We start from the raw sequence: 27,024 nt of genomic DNA, 5'->3' as shown, positions 1-27,024 counted from the left end.
TGATAATAATAATAATAACAATAATGATAATATTGATAATAATAATTACGATGATGATGATGATGATAATAATAATAACAGTAATGATAATATTGATAATAATAATTATGATGATGATGATGATAATAATAACAATAATGATAATATTGATAATAATAATTACGATGATGATGATGATGATAATAATAATAATAACAATAATGATAATATTGATAATAATAATTACGATGATGATGATCATAATAATAATAACAATAATGATAATATTGATAATAATAATTACGATGATGATGATGATAATAATAATAATAATAATAATAATAATAATAATAATAAACACTTCCTAACAATAACAATCCTAGTAGTCCATTTACTATCACTTTAACTTACTCATATTTTATGTGTACTCATGTACTCATATAAACGTTATATTTAGTGTTTCATTACATAACGTACTACGTACAGCTACTTCATGTCCAGAATCCCGCCATATTTACTATGTAGTGCACTAAATAAAGATATTTTTATTCAAACATTTACGTTTTAAAGCATAATGGTGAATTTATTTATTGCTTTTGAGAAGTGCACGACGATAGATAAATGTCCAAACGACAAAGATAAAACGCTGTGCAAAAGTTATGGACTTGCACTATGTAGGGAGTAGGATAATAGGTCTATTTGGAACACGACACAAATACCGAAGCGTCGAATTAAAAAGCCATATTCTATTGGATAATACTAGTGTCAATCAAACGTACAAGAGTATTTTTATCGACGCGTACGAAACTCCGAGCATCGCTATTGGTCAGAGGTATTGACGCGCTTCCCACGCACACACACGTATTGGCGTAACGCGAAGTCAATCTCGCGGCGCAACCAATGAGAAGCTACAATCGCGTCGTCGTCCCGAGCTGTGACGATGACGCACAGGTCACGTGTTGTTTGTGCCGCGGTCCATAGAGATGTGTGTACAGAGGGAGTGAGAGGCAGATTGGCAGCCGCGTTAAGGATCTACCGATTATAGAAACGGGTGATGTGGTCATGTTGCAGAGGCTCCGCGTGGACTCGGGTTCAAGCCGCCTGCTAGTTCTGATGAAGCCGCACAGAAGAGGGCATCATCGCGAGGACTAGGAGCACACGACACCTCCCCCCCTTTTCCCCAAACAAGAATGGGGTATCATCCAGGAACGCGAAAGAAAAGATAGAACAGTAAGCAGTAAACGTTTTTCATTTCTAATGGCACATCTTGCGAATTACACGGAGGCCAACGGCGCCATGCTGATGCATGAAGCGCAGCCGAGGGCCAGCGGCGGCGGCGGCGGCGGCTCCTCCGGCGGGGATCCCCCTTGTTCCCCGCGTACCGGCGGTGGCGCTCATTTTCACCAACACAGGCAGGATACGCAGCCCAATCGAGATCACCACCACCACCACCACCACCACCAACAACAACAACAACCAGAGAGCCATGGACAGTCTCCCGCTCGGAAAAGCTCATCATCTAATGTTAAACTGGCACACGAGGATCCTGCTGCTGCTACCAGTCACACACAGGCTACCTCATCTGCTGTAAACCATGCATCTGGTCCGCCTGGTAATGCTACAGGAGTGGTGGACGACATCAGAAAGTGTGGCTACCTGAGGAAGCAAAAACATGGCCACAAGCGCTTTTTCGTCCTGCGATCTGCCAGTCGTCTAGGACCAAGCCGACTGGAGTACTACGACAGCGAGAAGAAGTTTCGTAGTAGCCTCCGGTCCTCTGGGGCTGGGGCTGGAGCTGCCTCTGCCACAACCACAGCCTCCCCCCCCAAACGGGTCATCTATCTCTACCAGTGCTTCACTGTCAACAAAAGGGCAGATTCAAAGAACAAACACCTCATAGCTTTGTACACAAAGGACGAATATTTTGCAATTGTGGCCGAAAATGAGCAAGAGCAGGAGGACTGGTACTTGGCACTCGGTGACCTCATGAGCGAAGGCAAAAAGAGCCACACAGACTCTGATGAACTTGAGGAGGGATACGGTACGGTCATGCCGGGCACCGTCTTTAAGGAGGTCTGGCAGGTTAACGTGAAACCCAAAGGTCTTGGACAAACCAAGAATCTCACCGGCGTGTACAGGCTGTGCCTCTCTAGTACGTCCATTCATCTGGTCAAACTAAACTCGGAGACCCCGTGCGTCAACCTGCAGCTCCTGAACATCAGGCGCTGTGGCCACTCGGAAAGTTTCTTCTTCATAGAAGTTGGACGCTCTTCATCCATCGGGCCTGGTGAATTATGGATGCAAGTGGACGATTCGGTGGTGGCGCAAAGCATGCACGAGACCTTCTTGGAGACCATGAAGGCTCTCAAGGCCTTTGCCGAGTTCAGGCCGAGGAGTCAGTCGTCAGGCTCCAATCCCATGGCTTTCGTGACCACCCGGCGCCACCTGGGCAACCTCCCGCCCAGCCAGACAGGACTGCAGAGGCGGTCTCGAGCCGAGTCTGTCGTTGGCACCCCACCTAGCAGTAAAAGCAGTGGATCTAGTGGTTATAGGTTTCGCACCTCTAGTGAAGGCGAGGGCACCATGAATCGTCCCTTCCGGTCAGTTACAGGCAGCCTGATCCACCTCAATACAGCTCGGGCTAACCTTGGCAGACATGAGAGCAGTGCTGGAAGTGGAAGCCGATATGTCAGAGCTGTGCCAGGTGCCAACTACCATGCGCGGTCCGCATCACTTCCCGTTTCTCACTTCTCTTCCACCACCAGCCCCGTCAGTATGTCCAGCAGTAGCGGACATGGTTCAGTTACTGACACTAATACCCGACCTTCAAGTGCTTCCATCTGTGGGTCCCCCAGCGATGGAGGCTTTAACTCTTCTGATGAGTACGGCTCCAGCCCTGTAGACTTCCGCTATTTCAGAGTGCGCAGTAACACACCTGACTCGCTGGGTAATACACCACCCATCCGGGAGGAGCACTCTCTCAGTGATTATATGGCGATGGGCTGGAGTCGAGACATGTTTAGTGGGAGTGCTGGGGAGGCTTCTCGTGATGAAAGCACTGATGAAGAATCACGGTCATTTAGGAGGAGGACACCCTCCTTCTCAAGACAGGTAGGAGTTGGCAGTGCAGGTGGTGTGACTATGTACCAGAAGATGACTCAGACCAACTTCTCGCTGGACGAGGCTGCGGCTGAGGGAAGTTCTCTGGGTAGCAATGGCCAGCCTACCTCCATCTCCTCCTCACTTCGCTCAGACTACAGCTCCAGCTCTGAACACAGCCAGGATCACCCCCCTGTACTGCGGGCTCCTGACTCATTTAAAGATGATGGATACATGCCCATGATGGTTGGTGTTGTGCCACGCGATTCGGATTATATGCCTATGCAACCCAGTCCCCTTCTCTGTGCCTCCCATCAGATTCAGAACGTGGCATCACCCGCTGCTCAGCATACGGACTCACAAGGCTACATGATGATGCTCCCGGGTGGAAGTGGGGTTGCAGACCCCTCCACTCCAGCAAGCCCTCACATTAGCAGTAGAGTTCACGGAAATAGAAATGCTGAGCACTCTGAAAATGGAGAATACATGGATATGTCCCAAAGCAGGGCCGTGCCAGGGAGAAGGAAATTCTCCAATGACAATTACTACACACTGACCACTCCTGAGATGCCCAAAGCCCACAGCTCGTATTTCTCTCTGCCACGCTCCTACAAAACCCCAGCAAGAGATCAGAGAGAGCATGACGAGTATGTTCCAATGAGTTCTCCAGCCAAACCCATCTACATCTCTCCCAATGTCACGCCTGAGCACAGTGGCAATAGCCTTAAAAATTCACCCCAGCTTAATGGATGCAGTGATGCCCACGTTATGGATAACCGGACATCACGTCCAACCAGACAATCCCTTAGCCGACGCAGTTTTCATGGCTCAAACTGGACAAGTGAATCAGTGGAACGTCCCCTCAGTCCTGGAGAGTACATCAACATTGAGTTTGAAGATCACGCCACATGCCCTCTTCGTACAGAGAATACTCTTACTAGCCAAAGCACCAGTCGTGAGCACCGGCACTCTCCCCTCCCCCAGGATTACATGAGCGTTGAGGTGGATGGCCTTCCACCCAAATGTAAATCTTCACGTCCATCTTTCGTGGCCCCCTGGAATCCTCCTGCCTACATCCGTCCCTTAAACTCTCTATCCTCTCAGGGCGGTGTGGTACCCAGGCCAGACGACTACACAGAGATGAGCTTTAGTCAACGAGAGGAGCGCAGGAGCCCCACAGCCATGCTGCAGCACCTTTGCGTTCAGGAACAGAGGCATCCAAACTCTAGCTCACCCGCTGAGCCAAAGGTAATTCGTGCGGACCCCCAGGGCAGACGGAGACACAGCTCTGAGACTTTCGTCACATCGTCGGGCGTGACAGAAGCAAGTGGCATGGACACCAGCGCCGTAGTGCCTAACGCTGTTCCGAAAATAGGGGACGGCAAGTGGCAGAGCTCATCGTCTTGTCAGAGTGCAGGTAGCACAGAGGAAGCACCGGGCTTCTCCTCAGACCGTGCTGAAGCAAGTGCCTCATCAGTGAGGACCAGCAGAACTGTAGAACACCAGAACGGCCTCAACTATATCTCACTGGACCTGAGAGAGGATCAAGAGAGCAACAATGGAACGTCACTTTCAGAAAACGGGGCTTATGCCAGCATAGACTTCACAAAATCTGAGCAGTTCACTTCAGCTTCTAAAGGTAAGAATCACCTGTTGAGTGCACGATTGCAATGATATTGATTTAAATGGGGATTTGTGTTTTTATCCATCTGTTGAACATTTTAAAGTGCATTTTCAATTATCATTACCCCAAAATGACCTCACATCATCTGTTTCTAACAATCTTCATATCGTCAATAGTGACTTTGCTTGACAGGCTTGTGAGCACATCTGTATGTTTTTGTGGTGGTTAGGCCTGCTCTGTGTGATCCCCTGGTGTTGAGAAAATAGTGTTTTTGTAGTAAGAGATGTAGTAAGTGTTGAAATTGACCTTAAAGGCATATTAAGTAACATATTGAGTGGAAAGGGTCAGACACTTGGCACTGTTCCACACAGCTTGTATTTGTATGCTCACTCAGTAATGTATGTTGACAGTCCCCAAGATGTATTGAATAATTTTTTTGCTTAATATTTCGTCAGTATACTCTGGAAAAAAACTAATATTTATAAGTACATTTTGATCATATAAATTTTATGTGACATATTTGTTAAATATCAAAACAAAACAATATATGAAACATCCTAGATCTCACATACGCACATCGTATTGGTCCTATCCCTATAACCAGGGATTATTCCAGATGTGTGGGGGCGGCACGGTGACTAAGTAGGTAGCACTCGATCCCCAGGTGGGGCGGTCCGGGGCCTTTCTGTGCGGAGTTTGCATGTTCTTCCCGTGTCTGCGTGGGTTTACTCCGAGTGCTCCGGTTTCCTCCCACAGTCCAAAGACATGCAAGTGAGGTGAATTGTCCATGACTGTGTTTGATATAACCTTGTGAAATGATGAACCTTGTGTGACGAGTAACTACCGTTTCTGTCGTGGATATAACTGAAGGGTGTAAAACATGACGTTAAAAATCCAGATAAACAAACAAACCAAAATTCCAGATGTGTGGCAGATAGAGATGGGACGATCGATCGGCTATGAATCGGTATCGGCCGATTTTTAATCAAAATATGCTATCGGCGATCGGCCGATATTTCCTAAGAGTAGCCGATCCGATCGTGTGATATATAAAGACCATGTTAAGTTAACAGCTCAGTGGATTGATCCAGACTTTGAGCTACGAAGCGCCAACCATCACATCACCATTCATCAACCATCGTACAGAAACCACAGTGAAAGCTCTTCATGACCTAAAATAACATCATTAACGTTGTGCATCATACATACGATGTAATTTTGCTGATTGTAATATTTACTTTAAAAAGATAATTCAACCCGGTCACATCTGAGTCGATTCTATCAGCACGTTATATAAACTCCTGGTTCACTTTGGTAAATCGTAAGCGGTTCTTACTTGTGATGTAGATGAGAACAGAAAACGTTACAGAGCCAATCTGAGGCAAAAGTTTATTCATTAGCAAATTCGTTAGTTCAGGATCATCTGCTGAACTTTTAGCTCCTTAGACGGAATGAGTCTGACGGTCGGTTACAGATCTGTGGTAATAGCAGTTTAATTAAGCTTTTTAATGTAAGAGAGTCACACAGAATGTTCTGTAGTAGCTGGTGTTTATTTAAAACCACGACATTTAATTAATAACAGTAAACACGGAGAGATAACTGAGAAGAGAAACTTACGCTTCGCGAAAAATGAATCGACTCGTGAATCAATGAATCACTTATAGCGATACTGTGAACAAAGCGTATCTTCTAAAGGCACACACACACGCGCGCGCACGCTGCTCCGGTTTATCTTCAGTGTGAGGCTCTTTTTAAGTTTATTTATTTTTATTTTAACGTCATGTTTTACACACTTTGGTTACTTTCATGACAGAAACTGGTTATTTGTTACACAAGATTCATCAGTTCACAAGTTTAATGTCAAACACAGTCATGGTCAATTTTTGTATCTCCAATTCACCTCACTTGCATGTTTTTGGACTGTGGGAGGAAACCGGCGCTCCCGGAGGAAACCCACGCAGACACAGGGAGAACATGCAAACTTCACACAGAAAGGACCCAGACCGCCCCACCTGTGCTACCCACTGAGCCACCATGCCGCCCAAAACAGTTATTGAAATGCTAAAAACTGACTGCATATAAAGTAGAAAAGGTCAAATATTATTTCCAAATGTTATTTACCTTTGAATTTAGCGAGCACAACACTTTTAATGGTGTGCTGCAGTTTTCCAGTTATTAAAGGTTTGTAAAAGAAAAGTAAAAAGCCAAATTTTAAATATTTGGCTAATTTTTTTCTTTTTCTATTATTATTATTATTGTTACAAATAATGTGCGTTTTCCTATTTCTAACTTTTAGACCACTGGAGGTGTTATTTTTCTATACTAAAATACATTACTACTGTAGTTGTACTAAACCACTTTAGTTGTTATTAAAATAACAACTATAACAATAATGCATTTGTTCTTCTGCCAAACAGGGCGGCACGGTGGCTAAGTGGGTAGCACTGTCGCCTCACAGCAAGAAGGTCCTGGGTTCGATCCCCAGGTGGGGCGGTCCGGGTCCTTTCTGTGTGGAGTTTGCATGTTCTCCCCGTGTCTGCGTGGATTTACTCCGGGAGCTCCGGTTTCCTCCCACAGTCCAAAGACAAGCAAAGGAGGTGAATTGGAGATACAAAATTGTCCATTAACTGATGAACCTTGTGTAATGAGTAACTACCTGTCCTGTCATTAATGTAACCAAAGTGTAAAGCATGACGTTAAAATCCTAATGAACAAACAAATCTGCCAAACATTTTGACAAGAATTAGGTTAATTCTAGTTGCTGATTCCGACTTACTCTTATTAGGACTTAGTCTTGACCTCATTTTTACACATTCCTGACCCAGCTTTTTATGGTCTTAAGATTTAGTTAAAGTTAAGTATTTACATTCAGTCTTATATACAATTTAAAAAGGCAGCATTTAGAATGCACTCAGTATCATTTCTGGTATTATTTCTGGTATCAGTAAAAAAAAAAAAGCTTTTTTAAACAGTTCAATTGTCAGAAAATCTGACCTCATTCTTTAGTCATTCTTTGTTGTTGTTTTTGGCATTTTGGCAGCTATCAGATGTTTTAGTAATGACATCAGATGTCCTCTTTCTAGAATGATGTTTTTGAGCTTACAGACCTGGATTTAAATGATGCCATCGATCTGACAGACAGTATACACATAAATTAGTTGGTTTCTTTCATGTTCTGATGCCTTTTCCTCTTTTATGTAGTGTTTCTTTCACTTCACCAGGCTTTAGGAAAGTCGTCTGTCTGCTGTCCATGTCACGTAGACGTTTCAGTAGGGCTGTCGCGGTGAAAAAATTTCCCCTTGCGGTATTCAGCTTGGCTCAACACGTAATGCGGTAATATCGCCAATTTTTTGTTTTTTTTTGAAAATTACTTAATTTATCTGGATTTTAGAGCTATATAAACAAGCTTTATTGTTAGGCTACGATTCAGTATATTATTGCTTTATAATGACAAAGATGAGACAGGTTTAAGACAAATCAAATGCGTGTTTATTGTTAAATACAGAACAGAGCTAAGCGCGTCTTTTCTCTATTAAAAAAGGTTTAAATTTAGCTTCTAGGCTAGATATACACTGTGAAACGAAAAAAAAGTGTTTAGGCTAAATATTTTAAATGCACATCTAATCAAAATATGATAAAAAAAAAAATAGAATAAAGTTTGTAAGACCTTAAACCTACGCGTTATCATGCGCGCTAGAAAAACCAACATGTTCACCTGATGTGGTTTGAGAGAGGATCTGAGATAGTTAGTGATGTTCCCGACGGCACTAACACTCTCTCTGACTCAATTTGATCATTAATAAACTTGCCTATAATTAATGTTGCCATTGTTTCCATTTTAAAACACAAACTCTGACACTCAGCAGCAACGGATGCGAACAGGTTGCGGGAAAATGACGCTCTTAGCTCATTTTCATTATGAACTTATTTAACATTTATTACCCCCGAATGTAAGCGTAAAACAAGATGGACTTTGCAACAAAAAAAAAAAAAATAGAAAAAGAAAAAACGTGAACATCGTGGTGTTGCGGTTGCTTGGCATGCCCTGCGGTTGGCTGATCTATACCGCGGTATTTCAAAATTGCGGTTAGCGCGACAGCCCTACATTTCACTAATTCTTTTTCATGAGGACATTTAGCCTAGGGCTCTGGTAAACAAAACAATAAAATATGCCTAAAGTAAGTTTTTAGGGGGGGTCACAGATGGGTACAAGTTTGCTGACAGTGCTGCTAGATTCCCTTTTTTTATTTACCTGAATATATTATTCTTTTACTGTAATAAAATGCATTACTGATTATATTTATAACAGCATATTCTGTATATAAGCACAATTACTTTTAAGTGTTTTTCCCCCCCACCTCCTGACCTTGACCATTAATAATGGTTAATAAGGCTAGAACCTGGACATCATGGCCACAGTGCATTGTGTGACAGATGTGTTATTTTCCAAGTGGTGGTGTGTTTTTGATTGATGTAACACATTATTAAATAGTTGGCATTGAGTTTAGAGGTCGTTTATCTTCATGTAGATGGTTACAAGCAAAATCACAGAAAAAAACCCATTATACCATCATACAATTACAAACCACTGAGAATTTAACGGCCACTATTTAAAAAAATCTATAGTATTAACAGATTGAATTAGGTTAAAAATTCAGATTCCCAAATGTTCCTGATTTCTTGCTGGTTCTTCTCAGGTTGGTTGTTTGCCTGATGAGTGAGTGTGGAGTGAACAAAGGAGTGAGGGGAGAGTGAGTCAGTGCTCTCAGCAAGCCCTGGCTGACTCATTTGTTTATCATAGAGTAGAGTTCAGGCAGAGACAAGAGAGTGAGGAGCGAGGATGAGCGAGGTTGAGAATGGGAGAGCCAGCACCTGTGTGTGTGTGTGTGTTTGTGTGTTGGAAGGGTGTGTTAGATTGTGTGTTGGTGTTTTTTTTTAGGGCAAAAGTCATGAACCATCAAAAAGCACATAAACCTTGAACTTTTGCTCTATAGTTTGCTAATGGCAAATTCTGCTGCTCTCTATCTGTGTCAGTACACCCCCCCCCATCCTATCCCCACATACACAACACCACTTCACCCCCCACCAGGTGTGGAGTCTGTTGTGGAGCATGCATGTGCATGTTTTGCTGACTAGTCCTCTGCTTTCTTTGATGTTGGCTAATTGGCCCAGCATGTTGTGACACACACTCCATTCTACAGGAAACACCTCAGCCCGAAAAATGTTACAGTTTTGCTTCCTGTCATGCTGATCCTACACCTAGGCAGACTGACCCTGATCTAATCACCATCAAGTCCTGAGTTCAATCCTCGCCTCCAGGCACCGTCTCTGTGCTTGCTCCGGGTTCTTCTCCCACCTTCTAAAACATGCATGAAGATGTATTTGTGATCTAAAATGCTCCATGTGTGTGGCTTTGGGTGTCACTGGACCCATGTCGATTCTGACCATGCTCTTTGTTTTTCAGAGGCTGTTTTGGTCTTGCTATTACTACAGTAATGCTTTAATCAGGACATATTATGATGTAGGTTGGAACGTCTGTGATGCTGGTTGAGTAGATGCCGCACAACAACATTAGTCCTGGAAATCCGGGTTTAATCCTTGCCTCTGTTGACTGTCTGTGAGAAGGTCTCATGTTTTTACCATGTCCGCATGGGTTTCCTGTGGATACTCTGGTTTCCTTTCATCTCACTGAAAACATGAGCGTAAGGAAGACCAGCTTCTCTAGATTGGCCCTAGGTGTTATTGAAGGAGGGCGGCACTGTAGCATGGTCACCTCACAGCAAGAAAGTTCCTGGGTCCAGATTCATACATAGGTGGAGCGACCTGGGTTTTTTCTATGTGGAGTTTGCATGTTCTCCCAGTGTCTGTGTGGGTTTTCTCCCACAGTTCAAAGACATACAGTCAGGTTTATTGGAGCTACTAAAATTGCCCTAGGTGTGTGTGTGTGCACCCTGGGATAGACTGGCAACCTGTCCAAGGTGCTTCCAACCTTTCGCCCAGTTAATCATACCCATTACGACCCTGAATAGGATAAATCGGTGGTAAAACAGACAATAAATGAATGAATGAATGTTATTGAAGCAGGAAGGTGAAGGTGTATTCTGCTCTTATGCCCAGTGGAATGTTGACTAGAACATAAATGTAAACACAGCATGTGAGTTGTGCAGACATCAACCCATCTTCTGACTTAAGAACATGTTATTAAGTAAATGTTTGTGTTAACCAAAGGTTCTCAAGTTTGAATCTGCTTGACTGCAACAGTGTCCAAAACATGCAGGATGGACTGCACACATGCGTTAGTAAGCTATTAATGTCAGGTCTGTATTGTAGAAATGCTGACTCTGAGTAGCTGTGAATCACTGACTGAATCAGTTAGTACCATATTATTTTTTTTAAGTTGCCACAGCAGCCTAAGGCATGTTTACTGAAATAAACATGTTATTTTGAAATTAGTCATGCCAGCAGCAAAGTATATCCTAATGCACTTGTTGTAATATCATACTCAGAATGTACCATTCTTACAATAACAATTTTCATTAATGTGTGGGGCATTTGGGTGGCGCAGTCATAACTTACACCAGCCCACTACCGATGGATCAAGAGTTGGACTCACCAGAGGTTCTATCAGCCAGTCTGGCATCTTTATACAGACACGATTGGCTGTGTCTCTGATGGCCGAGGCCCCCGTCCGGGTTGTGTTACTGCATTGCGCCCCGTGATTCCAGTGTAACCAGACCCCGCGCGACCCTGATCACGTTAAATACGGCGGGATTATCTAAACTAGTTTAACAGGTAGTGGGTTAAAACCTGTGTTGGGTAAATGAATGCTAATTTTGGAAAAAATAAAGCAATTGTCTATAGCTGCAGTAATGGGAGAAATAACAGGGTCTAATGCCATTGTGCAAGCATCACACAACATACATCCTCAGCATTAAACACACTTAAAATATAAGGTGGTCGACTGCTCTAATTTGCCCTAATGCCAGGTTCACACTACACGACCTTCGGAGTTGCCGGGTCGCTGTACAGTTCACACTACACGACTGGATCTCTTGCACTCGGGAGTCTTTTAAATCGTTGTGGTTTTCACACTACACGACTGGATCTCTTTGGGTTAAATGAAACTGTGTCCAAAAATGCACGTCAACAATAATCGAGCGGTGTGCAGCGTAAAAGGAAAGAGAAAAATAAATGAAATTGAGTGGATTTGGCAACACGACCAGCAGGGATTATCTGTTCTGTAGTGAGCTGGAGGATAAAAAATTTTTTTTTTATACTATACTGTAAAACTTGAGTGTATGCATATACCGTATATTCTAATAGAAACTATATTATGCCCCTGTCTCGCATTTTTACAGCTCCTTTAATAGGTTTCCAAACCCAGTATCTTGCGTTATCATTGGCTGTAGTTCCGACACTGGATACGGCCGACTGATCCAGATATCTAGCATGCTAGCGCTCCTCGAGCCGCTCGAATCTAGCGGTTGAACAGTTCACACATAGTGATCGAGAGCCGAGTTTCGATCCCTGAGCGAACACCGAGTTGCTCCCGAGCTGCCACATCTAGCGGCGACCAGTCGGCGAGCGAAAATCAGGGCAAAAATCATGTAGTGTGAACTAGGCATGAGGTGTGGGTAATGGTACTGGACTAGTAATTGGAAGGTAGCTGATTCAGGCCTCTTAAACCTCAGTTGCTTGAATTGCATATGGTCACAATTGTAGGTTGTTTTGGATAAAAGTGTTTGATAAATGCTGTTAATGTGTAACAAAATGTTTGCAGCTTAATGGTTTTGCTTCTTTATTACCTTAAAGAACAATCATTAAAATGAAATGCAACCAGGGATGTAACGATACACTCTACCCACAATGCGATATGATTTTTTCCTGATTTTTCTAAACAAAATGAAATTGAAGACAAATTATAAGAAAGTTTCCTTTTATTATTTCTCTTAAAAAAATACTGTATTTGTGCTTATCTTTTATTTATCTAAATAATTAGTGCTCTTTTATTAGGTACAAACTATGCAAAACAATGCTGCACATTTCCCTTTTTGTGTAAAAAAACTGAAATGAAATTTTAAAACAAATACAACATTATATAAATAAATAAATAGATTTTATTTATTAATAAATATTTCACATGAATTACCGATTTGAATCGTGACACGTGCACCGATTTTTAACTGTCTTGTGGTGCAGTGTTACATCCCTAAATGCTGCTCCTTTTTAAATGACAAAGGCACAACAATTAAATATCTGTTGCAACAACCTGCTAATGTAATCCACATGCTGGAGTAAAAGTTTGAGTAAAATCATCACAGCTTGTAAATTTATATTTAGAATTCTGAGTTCCCACTTCTATATACAACATCGTTTCCCATTTGAGTGCAAGTTATCAGTCTGACTAATTGTATTTCTCAATTTACTTTATCGCTTGAACGCAGCATGAGTGCTTAAGTGGCTTGTGAGAGTGTTTTGCTGCTTTTCGCCCAGTCTTTCCATAGACTACTTATATCTACATAGGGGCCCTGTGGAGTCAGAAACTATTTCCCTCTGTGTTCCTTCCGTTTGGAGTTGACATAATTAAACACTGATCACACTGTCATTTGATTGATTTAGTTCTGCTCCTACTACATGGTGTTTTTGCCGTGTCAGCTGATGCTTCTGGGTTTTAGCCATGGCTGTGTAACAGCCCGTCTGGGTTTGGGATATGGCTGCTCTTTGTGGTGATGGAATGTAAATTAGTGAGGGCAAAGCTACACAGGAATGCACCTCCGTTACCACACCATGCTTTCTACCGCTGGCTCTCCACCTTTTAAATGGCCTGAGTTGAACTGGCTGGGGCACAGACTCCGGGTCAATGAATTTACACTGTTGAGGTTTAAAAAAAGGACAAAAACAAGCTATTTTTGTTTCTGTTAGTACAGCCAAGACTGTTTTATCGGGAGCTGGAACTTTAGCTGGTCTTTTTTTATTGGTTTGTTTGGGGTCGTGTAGTGTTCACAACCCTCAGAAAACTCGGAGCTGTGCCACAGGGGGGCAAAGCAAGGGCAAGTAAGAGTACTCAGCAACAGGATCAGGGAGGGTCAGACTTCTGATCTGTTAAAAGTTTACAGTTATGTTTGTGCTAGAGTATTAAAATTCTGTGTTTCCTAAGACTGAGTGTTCAGTGTAGTTCTTTGTAAATTATTATTAAGGGCGACACGGTGGCTCAGTGGGTAGCACTGTCGCCTCACAGCAAGAAGGTCCTGGGTTCGATCCCCAGGTGGGGCGGTCCGGGTCCTTTCTGTGTGGAGTTTGCATGTTCTTCCCGTGTCTGCGTGGGTTTCCTCCGGGAGCTCCGGTTTCCTCCCACAGTCCAAAAACATGCAAGTGAGGTGAATTGGAGATACAAAATTGTCCATAACTGTGTTTGACATTAAACTTGTGAACAGATGAATCTTGTGTAACGAGTAACTACCTGTCCTGTCATGAATGTAAACAATGTGTAAAACATGATCCTAATAAATAAATAATTATTATTATTTAAATTGGATATGCAGTAACCAGGGAACAAATAAAACTTTTCTAAAGTTCCACTTGCACAAGATTTCATCCTACGTCCACATTTTCTGTGATTTTTTAAAAATACTCTGGCATTCGACTTACGAAAGTTGGTTTTGTATTTAGTAGAGTACACATTACATATATAATTATATATTTGTTTATATATTTATTGTCAATCCCACTTTTTAAAATTCAGAGTTTATACTTTGACTGCAGGTGTGATGATTTTTAATTAAATCCATGAATACAAATGTAATAAAATGTAATAAACAGGGGGAACTGATTCTCAATAGTTATCGTTAGACATATTGTTAGTTTTGTTTGTAACTCCAACATGAAACAACATGTAAAGCTTGTGAGCGTTTCACCCCAGGATGGATTTGTGTCCTATCCCGGGTGTCCCTGCTTTGCGTCTGGTGTTTCTGGATGGTGCCGGACCCACCACGTCCTGACCAGAATGAAGTGGTTAGATAAATGTAATGAATGAATGTTTTGTCTGTGCTCCCCCTGCTTGTGTTTTGTCTCACCCACTCTGGCTGTGTGACAGTCTTCAACCCTTCAAATCGTTTCCGAGCTGTTGCGCCTGGACCTGTGGGAGTTCTGCAGGAATGCAGGGCTGTATAGGAATGTTTGACAGGGTGATATGCTGACATGCATCACAATACACTTCAGAAATATTGCAAATGTAATTCTGTTGTAGTTCTATTATTGGAAAAGCACTTAGTTAATGGGAATAGATCTATTAAAGGTAATTTCTAGTTGAGGTTTTCCCTGTTAAATCCTGCATTTTTTTTGTGCACCAAAATTCCAGTGTCACAACCTTTGCACTTTATTATTCAATAAATAAAAACTGGTGATTTGACTGTATACACCAACTGACAATAGAAATGAGCCTGTTAGTAGGGATTTGGCTCTATGATTTACACAGTGGTCTACATAAATTATTACCAGCCAAGGATACAGCAGGAAATATGGCAGACTGGCACTTACCAGAACAAGAACCAAGAAACTGAGGACCTCTGGATTTGAAAATTTGTCTTCCAAACAAAGATCAGGTCTGTCCAGACTAGGGTTATCTCTGTGGTTCTTTATGAATAGGAAAGCTGGACAAAAACTAAATTAAACTTTGAACTATAGTGATGGTAAAGACTTTTGAGAGTACCTTGGACGACAAAGAAATGAATCCATGACCAAAAAATACTTGATGTTCTAATACTGAAAGTACGGTATATTGTCTAAGCAGTTGTCTAAGACTTGAACCAGCGACCTCTTAGTTACTAGTCCAGTACCTTAACTGCTAGGCTACAACTGCCCATAATAATAGTAATGATAATAGTAATAATTAGGGCTGTCACACGTTTAAATTTTTTAATCGAGATTAATTTTGCTTAGTTATTTTTGCAGTCGATTAATCACGATTAATGTGGTTCTTTAATCGCGATTAATCGACTGCAAAAATTTTAACAATTATGCACATTTTTATTGCATAATTGAAAATTATGATACAATTATTAAATCTAAATTATCTTTAGAAAGCCAGCCAATGCCTATATAGAGTTGTTAACAGCTACCCATCTTTCGTTAATTAACGCAATTAACGACAGCCCTAGTAATAATATGATTAAATCTTTAAGGCTAGGCAGTTAACTGTTACAAATCATCGCTGTTGATGACAAACAAACTGAATATTACTGTTTATATCATTTCTATGTGAGGGAAACAAATCTGAAAATATGCAAAAATTACTTGTTTTTTTTTTTTACTTAATCTGACAAAGCAGATGGCACAGTGGCTCGGTGGGTAGCACTGTTGCCTCACAGCAAGAAGGTCCTGGATTAGATTCCCATGTGGATCGGTCTGGGTCCTTTCTGTGTGGAGTTTGCATGTTCTGCCCGTGTCTGTGTGGGTTTCCTCCCACAGTCCAAAGACATGCCGGTGAGGTGAACTGGAGATACAAAATTGTCCATGACTGTGTTTGATATCGTGTATAACGAGTAACTACCTGTCCTGTCATGAATGTAACCAAGGTGTGTAAAACATGACGTTAAAATCCAAGATAGCCAGAACAGAAAACAAGCTACCGAACCATATTTAGTGTGAAGTTATGTTACTTTGGGCAGGTGATGAGACAGAACTTTCCACAACAGAACTTATGGAAAGACTGTAAAGACAAGGAAGACCAAGAATAAGCTGAATTGACAAGATCATGACATAGATTGCATTATCAGGGCTACTGTAAGCACCACAAGACCGAGGGCATTGCAGGAAGGTGACCCATTTGTTCAGCCAAACATTGCAAAGTGTTGACGGTGTAATAACACCATGTGCTTAAGGTTTTTACCAGTCTGATATATATGAACTATTGTTTTATTATTATTTAGCCATCATCCGACATGCCTGTAACAGGCAGGTGTAGTCTTCCATACTAGAAGAATGGCTGAGTTTTCCAAGGCTGTTGGTGTAGCAGGTTATACATCTGTTAAGGCAATTTCTGATCGATGCTTCAAGAAAATTAACTACAAATGTAATGTTCATTTGAGGAACTGTAAGCAGATTACCTAGAACTTGACTTCCCTGCCAAAGTAAAAATACCTTATCCCAGCCATGATTTGCCTCTATGGAATGTGCACAGAACAACAGTTCATGATTCCATAGATCATGTTCCCGTAATAAAAGCCACCAACTTACACTTACTCCTAATCATACTATTGGTCACTGATTCACTCAGCATAGTGCTTACAAAACATAAAAACTCACGCTTCTGCACTCGTTGACTCTCGTACAGTTTTGTCAGCACTTTTGGGCAGGAGAAAAGCATGAAAGTCTCATGTGACACGTTTTTGTAACTGCATTTCCAGCAAGATGTCCATCCACCCACCCACACAGCTCATTTTTCTCTAAATGGCCAATAAATGTAGAGGAAACGAGAAGAGATGCTGGATCTTCTGGGTTCATTTCACCATTATTGGCAGCGTTAACTTGGAGTTAATGGATTTATTATTTCTTTTTAAATTTCTGTGCAAATAGGTCCATGTTAGGAGATCTTTTAGATCTATATACGATTATTATATCACTAACTTCAGCGATAAACACACTGCAAACTGTGAACCTCTGGCTCAATTTTGTCATTGAAACTGTGTTGACAGCTGCTGTATTTTATTGTTAATTCTACTTTTGAGGCTACCAGTTGTAGCCTAGTGGGTAAGGTACTGGACTAGTAATCAAAAGGTCGCTGGTGTAAGCCCCACCACTGCCAGGATGCCACTGTTGGGCCCTTGAGTAAGGACTTTTACCCCTTTATTGCTTAGACTATTTACTGCCACAGTACTGTAAGTCGCTTTGGATAAGTGTCTGCCAAATACTGAAAATGTAAATGTACCAAAAATCACACCTTTGCCGTAATTTCTCTTTAACCATTTTATTGGTTCACATTTTCTCTGGTGACTGTACTTCACGTAACACTTTGCTACAGCGGCATAGAATCGGGTGGGTTTCATGTAAATATAGGTTAAACTGGGATGTCTCTGATGCAAATAATATTCAAGTAGGAGACAACCTCACCACACACGTGAAGCGATGCATTAACTGCGTTGTACAACAGTGTCGTGAATTAGACTTACAGTATTTTAACTAACTTTATAAATAATGACTAACTGGTTTTCTGTATTACCCAATCAGCCTAGAGCTACACAATTTTACTGGTATCCTGAGTTACTGCATAAAACTTTGATCCTTCCCACCCCCTACACATACACCCGCACACACTTACCTATAGAGACCTTGACCCTGTGTTTGTGTGTACAGTAATCAGTAAATCTGCGACCATTCTCATTTCTCATTTTACTTCGAACATGATTCTCATATCTTACTCCCAGTTCTGTTATTTTAGGCATATTACATAAAAGGATATCTTGCACCTGTACTGAAGTGCAAACTTAAACTAGCAGCATAGACTAGTCTGTTTGTGGGTGTAATATACCGACTTTCATGGCTATATTTGTGCATCTGTGTTTTGCATGGGGCCCTAAATTAGCTTTGCTAAAAGGAACACCTCGATCCAGAACACAGCGTGCTTGCTGTGCATACATATGCACCTGCACACCCATGCACCCTCATTTCTACAAATATTAAAACATGCTAATTTATTTAGAATTTGCTTAAAATGACTTTTAATTTCTCATGTTAAAGCAGGCCTTTTTTTGCTTGTTTAACAAAGCTCCAGAAAGCAGTTGGTTCCATCCAGTTTCAGTATGTAATCAGAATACAGTGGAACCACGATTTAACAGACTAAAACGGACAAATGTAATTGTCCAAAGCGATTGTTTTCCAGGGTGTGCGAAAACCCAGCACTAAGGTCCACAAAAGTGCTAAACATGCACATGCTGTATGATAAACAGTAAAATAATCAACATAAATAGATATGTAATACCTGTAAATAAATATTAAAATTGGTGTACTGTACTACTGGGGAGAAATTTCATTTACCTTGTGTGGCGGTGGAAAAGTTTTTTTTGTTTTTTGGTCAAGATCATATAGTGAGGACTATTAGAGTATCTATTATTCTGAGTCTGAAACATTGCTGGTGGCTTCTGGAGCAGTGCTGGTGCATAACTAAGCACTAGAACAAAACTTAAGCATAAAGCACAGAGAAAAAGGTGAGAACAAAGTGAGCCTCCTGACAAAATAGAGCCTATCACTCATGTAAACAGAGACATTTAGCGGACAATTACTGAACTACTGGTATTGGTACGCTTCTCGTGGGAATTTTATACAATCGGATCGGACATTCGGTTTTCCAGATTTTGTCCGTTAAATCCAAAATCCGTTAAATGGAGGTCCGTTGAATCGAGGTAGGTTTAATATAGGGATGTCAATGAAGTACCATCTCTGTTTACAGCCGCATTCAGAGTTTTTAACCAAAGCAAGAAATCTTTATTAACGTTGTTATTGTTTAGATATTGAGTAAATAATCTGTTAGGTATTGAAACAGAGCAAAGCTGTGTCACATTAGTATGTGAATCTGTGTGATGTGGATATTTAGCATCATGCACCAGTTTAAAGGTGTATAAACTCTGCTTTGTCGATTCAGTTTGTCACTTAGCAGCTTTAAGATACTGACTGCATTTCTTAAATTTACATTATGATTGTTGTTTATGTTCATTTTACTGTTCTACATCACTACCATGCTCACCACGTTACACTGTTTATTAATCAATAAAGCATGGTTGAATTGTCGATATGAATCCTGGCGATACAATTCATATTTTAATGGGGCGCTGTGAGCTTGTCGCTCACCTGCTATCCGTCGACTAATGACTGTTGGTTATCGATTAAAAGAAAAATTGGTACAATTTGCATTTCTAGTTTCATAAAAGCATCAGCTACATGTACTAAACCTGTTGGATTTAGGCCTGTATAGGGGTTGTGGTTGTTCTTGGGAGTTTGTTGCTTTCTTTCCTTTCAGAGTTTTTAAACAAGCCAACTCAGCCCCTATAAACAACCAAAAAGAAAACCATAATTAAAAAAAATGACATACCACATTCTAATCAATCTAATTTAGCATCCCAACTGATTGAGCAATGTGTAGCTACATTTTTGGGTAACTGGTGGTCAGGTTGGGTAATATTACTTAAAATATCTATCAGCTGGCTGCAGTAGCAATTTCACCATTTTGGTGGGATTTGTGGAACATAGTAAAAAACGTCCCGACTGAGGTAAACAGAATAGAGCAGTCGTGCTGTTTGTTACAGGCATGAATTTGCAGATCAAAGTTCAACAAACATGAACTTTGATCACATTTTATTCAAACTGAAAGTTGGTGTTCCAGGCTCTTGTATTGCAGTTTTTATTAAAATAAATGTAATTTTGCACCAAAAAATGTTGCATTTAATAAACTGCTGTAATCAGATCTTTGCTGTGTTTAATAAATCTTGATTATGAGGTTATGAATTAGCTTAAAACAGATCCATACCTGGTACACATGAAGTGTGTGGGCTTATCTCAGTTTAGAAGAGCATGTGCAGGGTAAATGGACATGTGTAGTAAATAATGATCATTTCCAAGCTTTTAAAATAGGCTGTATGTTAACTTGTTTTTTTTCTGGATTTTTCAACCTTTATATCTTAATTTAGTAATTTCCAATTGTGAATCCGCTGCCACATACACAACCCCCTATCTGATCAGGGAGAGCCGGACCACCACAAGCTTCCTCCCACACGTGGCCAATCTGCGGCCGCTTTTCATCAGCTGTCAGTGTTGGGTTCCCATGAAGTGCCATATACCGTATGGATAGCCTGGCTAAGTGCCATGTTAACCCCCCCCCCCCCCCCAACCCCTTGCGTAGGTGTCTGAACCAGTCCTGGATATCGATTATCGCAGGAAGAGACCCTTTCCAACCCCCTTAAATACGGCCAATTGTGTTTGTGTGGATGCCCAATAAGGTCACAATTGCAAGTCTGCATCACTTGAGCGGCAAATGGCTATTTCTCAATAAAAATTAACATGAAACTGAATGTTACATCATATTATTATATGTGTTTTATACAACAAATATTACCACAAATATTTCCAATGCTGGGTCGCATAGTGGTGCAGCAATCTGTGTCTTGGGGACATGGGTTCAATCCCTACTCTGGTCATTGTTGTTCCTATGTTAGCTTGGTTTTTTCCCTCCTCTTCCAGAAACATGTTGATTGGCTACTCTGTACTGGCCCTGGTTGTTAGGTCATAACGCACTCACAGATGAATTCACTCACTGTGATGGACCGGCTGTGTTACTGTAGTGTGTTTGTGTGAGCCAGACCTACCATGACTGACAGGATGAGTGAATGAAAAGTGAATTTACAGTCTCTACTGGACAGAACGCATATAATGTTACATTATCCACATCCATTAGGAAGTAAAACTGCCCTTTCAGGTGTGTCCTAACTGTGTGCTTGTGACTTCTAAACCATTTAGCGTGTTTTCAGAAATAAATAACGTTCTTTGTATTGTGTGGATAGAGGAAAATATGAAATAGAAGTAATATCACACACCAGTAAGCCAGGTTCTTTTTAGAGATCTTAGGTTGCACATTCATACCCCAGGGACTTTTTTTCTTACTCCGAGTGCCGGAAATTTAGATCCATTATAGAGAACAGGAAAGGTGGGAAGAGCTGGAGAGAGAACGACAAGATACTTATCAGATCATCAGAGCAGACATTCAGCTTGTAAATGGACTTAATTATGTCCTGCTAAAGCACTGAGCATCTCAGGAGTAGGTGTAGCTCACTTAACCTGCTATGATCTTAATCGTTAAAGATTTGTTCAGAGTTACACCCTTGATCAAGACAAAAAGATCAGTGAAGAAGCACCGGATCAAATGTTGTACTCACCTCAGTACTGTTTGTTTCTTGGGGCTAAATTTACAAATCAAGGCTAAATTATTTCCTAACTGCCTGATTTTGTTAAAAAAAAAAAGAAAAAATCTGATCGAGTAATGCTGGGCGCTACACCGATCAGCCATAACATTAAAACCACCTCCTTGTTTTTACACTCACTGTCCGTCTTATCAGCTCCACTTGCCATATAGAAGCACTTTGTAGTTCTACAATTACTGACTGTAGTCCATCTGTTTCTCTGCATGCTTTGTTAGCCCCCTTTCATGCTGTTCTTCAATGGTCAGGACTCACAGGACCACTACAGAGCAGGTATTATTTGGGTGGTGGATCATTCTCAGCACTGCAGTGACAATGACATGGTGGTGGTGTGTTAGTGTGTGTTGTATGAGTGGATCAGTATGAGTGGATCAGACACAGCAGCGCTGGTGGAGTTTTTAAACACCTCACTGTCCCTGCTGGACTGTGATAGAATAGTCCACCAACCAAAAATATCCAGCCAACAGCGGCCATGGGCAGCATCTTGTGACTACTGATGAAGGTCTAGAAGTTGACCAACTCAAACAGCAGCAATAGATGAGCGATCGTCTCTGACTTTACATCTACAGGGTGGACCAACTAGGTAGGAGTGTCTAGAGTGGACAGTGAGTGGACACGGTATTTAATAACTCCAGCAGCACAGCTGTGTCTGATCCACTCATACCAGCACAACACACACTAACACACCACCACCATGTCAGTGTCACTAAAGTGCTGAGAATCATCCACCTAAATAATACCTGCTCTGTGGTGGTCCTATGGGGGTCCTGACCATTGAAGAACAGAGTGAAAGCAGGTTAAAAAAGCATGCAGAGAAACAGATGGACTACAGTCAGTAATTGTAGAACTACAAAGTGCTTCTATATGGTAAGTGGAGCTGATAAAATGGACAGTGAGTGTAGAAACAAGGAGGTGGTTTTAATGTTATGGCTGATCGGTGTATTTGTCCACTTTTCTACAACAGACCTGTGGTCAAGTTGTACCATGGAGTTTGCAAACATCGTTTTATTTGTTAAAGGGGAGGTAAGGGTAATTGTACAATACTTAAATATTAAATAAACAATACAAATTTTATTTATTGCAACTGTTTCACGTGTGCTGATTCCATCATATATTGTCATTTTGTGGGGCCAAGCAAAGCTTATAATACTCAAAACCTTCATTATATACATGATAAAATTAAAACCTTTATATCTACTTATGACAGTAGAATAAGCCACAGACATATAAAAAGTCCCAGTCATACAGAAAGTAAAAACATAGCGTGATATATCGTAAAACCGCCAGAATCTTAAAAAATACCATGATACAAATCTTTGGTCATACCACCCAGCCCTAAGATTAAGGCACTGGACTACCAAGTCGCCAATGCTGGGCCCCTGAGCAGGGCCTTTAACCCTTAATTGCTTAAACAAGTCACTCTGGATTGCTTAAAAAAGTGACTTTGGATAAAAGCGTCTGCCAAGTGCCATTAACACAAGTAAGACTTTTGATTTATTGTACTGTGCTGTGTAGTTCAGCTACCTGTGACAATGCCTGTGACAATTACTCCTAGGTCACTTAGACTGGCTATGTTTTGATGTATAGAATACTCTGATGTTGGCAATTATCCATATACAGTGGGGCCAAAAAGTATTTAGTCAGCCACTGATTGTGCAAGTTCTCCTACTTAGAAAGATGAGAGAGGTCTGTAATTTTCATCATAGCTACACTTCAACTATGAGAGACAAAATGAGAAAAAAAAAATCCAGGAAATCACATTGTAGGATTTTTAAAGAATTTATTTGTAAATTATGGTGGAAAATAAGTATTTGGTCAATAACAAAAGTTCAACTCAATACTTTGTAACATAACCTTTGTTGGCAATGACAGAGGTCAAACGTTTCCTGTAAGTCTTCACCAGGTTTGCACACACTGTAGCTGGTATTTTGGCCCATTCCTCCATGCAGATCTCCTCTAGAGCAGTGATGTTTTGGGGCTGTCGCTGGGCAACACGGACTCCACAAATTTTCTATGGGGTTGAGGTCTGGAGACTGGCTAGGCCACTCCAGGACCTTGAAATGCTTTTTACGGAGCCACTCCTTCGTTGTCCGAGCGGTGTGTTTGGGATCATTGTCATGCTGGAAGACCCAGCCACGTTCCATCTTCAATGCTCTCACTGATGGAAGGAGGTTTTGGCTTAAAATCTCACGATACATGGCCTCGTTCATTCTTCCCTTAACACGGATCAGTCGTCCTGTCCCCTTTGCAGAAAAACAGCCCCAAAGCATGATGTTTCCACCCCCATGCTTCACAGTAGGTATGGTGTTCTTGGGTTTTTCTTCTTCCTCCAAACACGACGAGTTGAGTTTTTACCAAAAAGTTCCATTTTGGTTTCATCTGACCACATGATATTCTCCCAATCCTCTTCTGGATCATCCATATGCTCTCTGGCAAACTTCAGACGGGCCTGGACATGTACTGGCTTAAGCAGGGGGACACGCCAGTGTTACTGATGGTAGCCTTTGTTACTTTGGTCCCAGCTCTCTGCAGGTCATTCATCAGGTCCCTCCGTGTAGTTCTGGGATTTTTGCTCACCGTTCTCATGATCATTTTGACCCCACGGGATGAGATCTTGACCCCAAGGGAGATTATCAATGGTCTTGTGTGTCTTCCATTTTCTTACAATTGCTCTTACAGTTGATTTATTCACACCAACCTGCTTGCCTGTTGTAGATTCACTCTTCCCAGCCTGGTGCAGGTCTACAATTTTCTTCCTGGTGTCCTTCGACAGCTCTTTGGTCTTGGCCATGGTTGAGTTTGGAGTCTGACTGTTTGAGGCTGTGGACAGGTGTCTTTTATACAGATAACGAGGTCAAACAGGTGCCATTAATACAGGTAACGAGTGGAGGACAGAAGAGCTTCTTCAAGAATAAGTTACAGGTCTGTGAGAGCCAGAAATCTTGCTTGTTTGTTATTGACCAAATACTTATTTTCCACCATAATTTACAAATAAATTCTTTAAAAATCCTACAATGTGATTTCCTGGATTTTTTTTCTCATTTTGTCTCTCATAGTTGAAGTGTACTCATGATGAAAATTACAGACCTCTCTCATCTTTCTAAGTAGGAGAACCTGCACAATCAGTGGCTGACTAAATACTTTTTGGCCCCACTGTAATAGAGCTTCATGCACTTAAGTAATCAGATAATGGCAAACTCAGAAACTACACGAATCAGTCAGTAATCAGATTTATTTCGTAGTCTTGCTTCACTAGCAACCAAGTAGCTTATAATTAGATAAAGTCTTTTACAAGCAGGTAGTCTAGAACTGTGACACGGTGGTGCAGCTGGTGTAATGAGTGCCACACAGCAGCGTGTTTCCTGGGCACCTGGCTTTGATCCTTGCCAAGAATGTGTTGTGTTTTCAGTTTATTTTATTTCCTTTTACCTCCCGAAAACATAGGAGGTGAGCTGGCTGCTCGAAATTGCTTCCAAGGGTGAGTTGCCCTTTGATGAAATGACTTCATTTTCATGTTCTACTACTACTTTATCCTGGTCAGGGTGCGAAGGGTCAGTCTCTTTCAGCGTTTGTAGGCACTATTCATGGGCTGGCATGGTCGCTCAGTGGGTAGTACTGTTGCCTCACAGCAAGAAGGTACTGAGTTTGATTTGGAGACACTAAGTTGTCCATGACTGTGTTTGATATAACTTTGTGAACTGATGAATCTTGTGTAATGAGTAACTATCGTTCCTGTCATGAATGTAACCAAAGTGTAAAACATGACGTTAAAATCCTAATAAACAAACAAACAACTTCATTTTCATTTTTTACTACTGCTTTATCTTGGTCAGGGTTGCGGAGTGCCAGTCTATTTCGGAATTTGAAGGCACTATTCAGGGAGTGGCATGGCGGCTCAGTGGGTAGCACTGTTGCCTCACAGCAAAAAGGTTCTGGGTTTGATTCCCAGCTAGAGTGGTCTGGGTCCTTTCTGTGTGTAGTTTGCGTGTTCTTCCTGTGTCCGCATGGGTTTTCTCTGGGAGCTCCGGTTTCCTCCCACAGTCCAAAGACATGCAAGTGAGGAGAATTGGAGACACTAAATTGTCCATGACTGTGCTTGATATTAACTTTTGTAATCAGTAACTACCGTTTCTGTCATGAATGTAAACAAAGTGTGTAAAACATGCCTGTAAAATCCTAATAAATAAATAAATAGGCACTATTCTGTAACACCCCCTCAGGTACAAGCTCCCAAAGTTAGCATCCTTTTTTATCCATGTGCATCAAACATAAAAATATTTAAAAATTTAAAATCGAATGCAGTATGTTTGACCATTGTTGGTTTTTGGGCAGTAAGCATGAGGGCGGAGACTAGTCACTTAACCTAAAATGTCCTAATCCTAAACTACAGCAATCAAAATAAAACAGTTTTGAAAATAAATAAATAGTAAATGTCATCAGTTAAAGCCTTTTAAGTCACATGACCCTCAACAAAAAAGTTTAAAGTAGTTGGCTTGTCCTAAAATGTCACCGAGTCTTAATATAAGTGTGTAATGCATAATGTTTGTTTGACACCTTGCCCAGAGTGTGTTTCTACCTTGACCCTGTTTCCAGTTTTAGTGCTGGACCCACCATAAGCATCACCAGAATAAAGTGTTCACTCAGAAATATTCTGTGCAACTTGGGTACATTCTTTTTATTTAAAGATAGACATCCAGCTACAGTCCTATTCATGTTCATGTGTTATATCTATTCATATCCATTTTTAAATTGACATTGTGTGCTTTTTGTGCCACCTCACACCTTTAACCTTTTCTCTAAATCGCTGTGAAGTTAGGACCTTTCCTCAGTCTGTTTGACCTTCATCGTGGTCCAAGGAAAGTCGGCACTGCCAACAGGGTCAGGGGTAATCCCAGCACCTCTAAAATAGGTTCCAATGTAGAAACTGCATAGCAGGAGTGTGGTCATGATGCCAAGCTATTGTGGCACGGGACCATAATGTACTCATCGTGTCTGGCGATGCTATGCGGTGATGCACTGGAAACTAGCAGAGTGGAAACCAAGAGCGTTGACGTAGGTGTGCAGCCGTTCAGAACCTCTGTCCACTTTTCTAAAGTGTTTGGGGAGTGTGGTCAGCTCGGGTCTTGTTTATTTCACTGCTGTGGTTACATCATAGCACGGGCGGCTGACGTCTGCTAGGCATTTTTTTCAGAAGACAATAAGGGTCTCTAGGGAAGTGGTTCCCAGACTTTTTATGGTTATGGCACCTCTGTAAATAATTTCTTTGTTTACGGAAGCCTAAGTTACCTCAGACAGATGAAAGTTGTAAGCATGCACTGTTCCCAGCATTTACAGTAAGTCTCTGTGACCCTGATTTGGATG

General features: G+C 41.3%; 1 protein-coding gene across 1 annotated transcript in view; it reads left to right on the top strand.

Moving 5' to 3' along the window:
• Positions 1-1,017: 1,017 nt before the first annotated feature.
• LOC134312368 (insulin receptor substrate 2-B) overlaps positions 1,018-27,024 on the top strand; it is a 32,696-nt gene continuing 6,689 nt past the window's right edge. Inside the window, exon 1 of the mRNA XM_062994256.1 lies at positions 1,018-4,717. Within this exon, the coding sequence (XP_062850326.1) occupies positions 1,237-4,717 (3,481 nt within the window). The 5' untranslated portion in view covers positions 1,018-1,236. The remainder of the gene's footprint in view (positions 4,718-27,024) is intronic.

Source organism: Trichomycterus rosablanca, chromosome 4 (assembly GCF_030014385.1).
Source record: "Trichomycterus rosablanca isolate fTriRos1 chromosome 4, fTriRos1.hap1, whole genome shotgun sequence".
Classification (NCBI taxonomy): Eukaryota; Metazoa; Chordata; class Actinopteri; order Siluriformes; family Trichomycteridae; genus Trichomycterus; species Trichomycterus rosablanca.
Note: the sequence above shows the minus strand (reverse complement) of the source record. Positions and strands in the feature narration are given on the sequence as shown.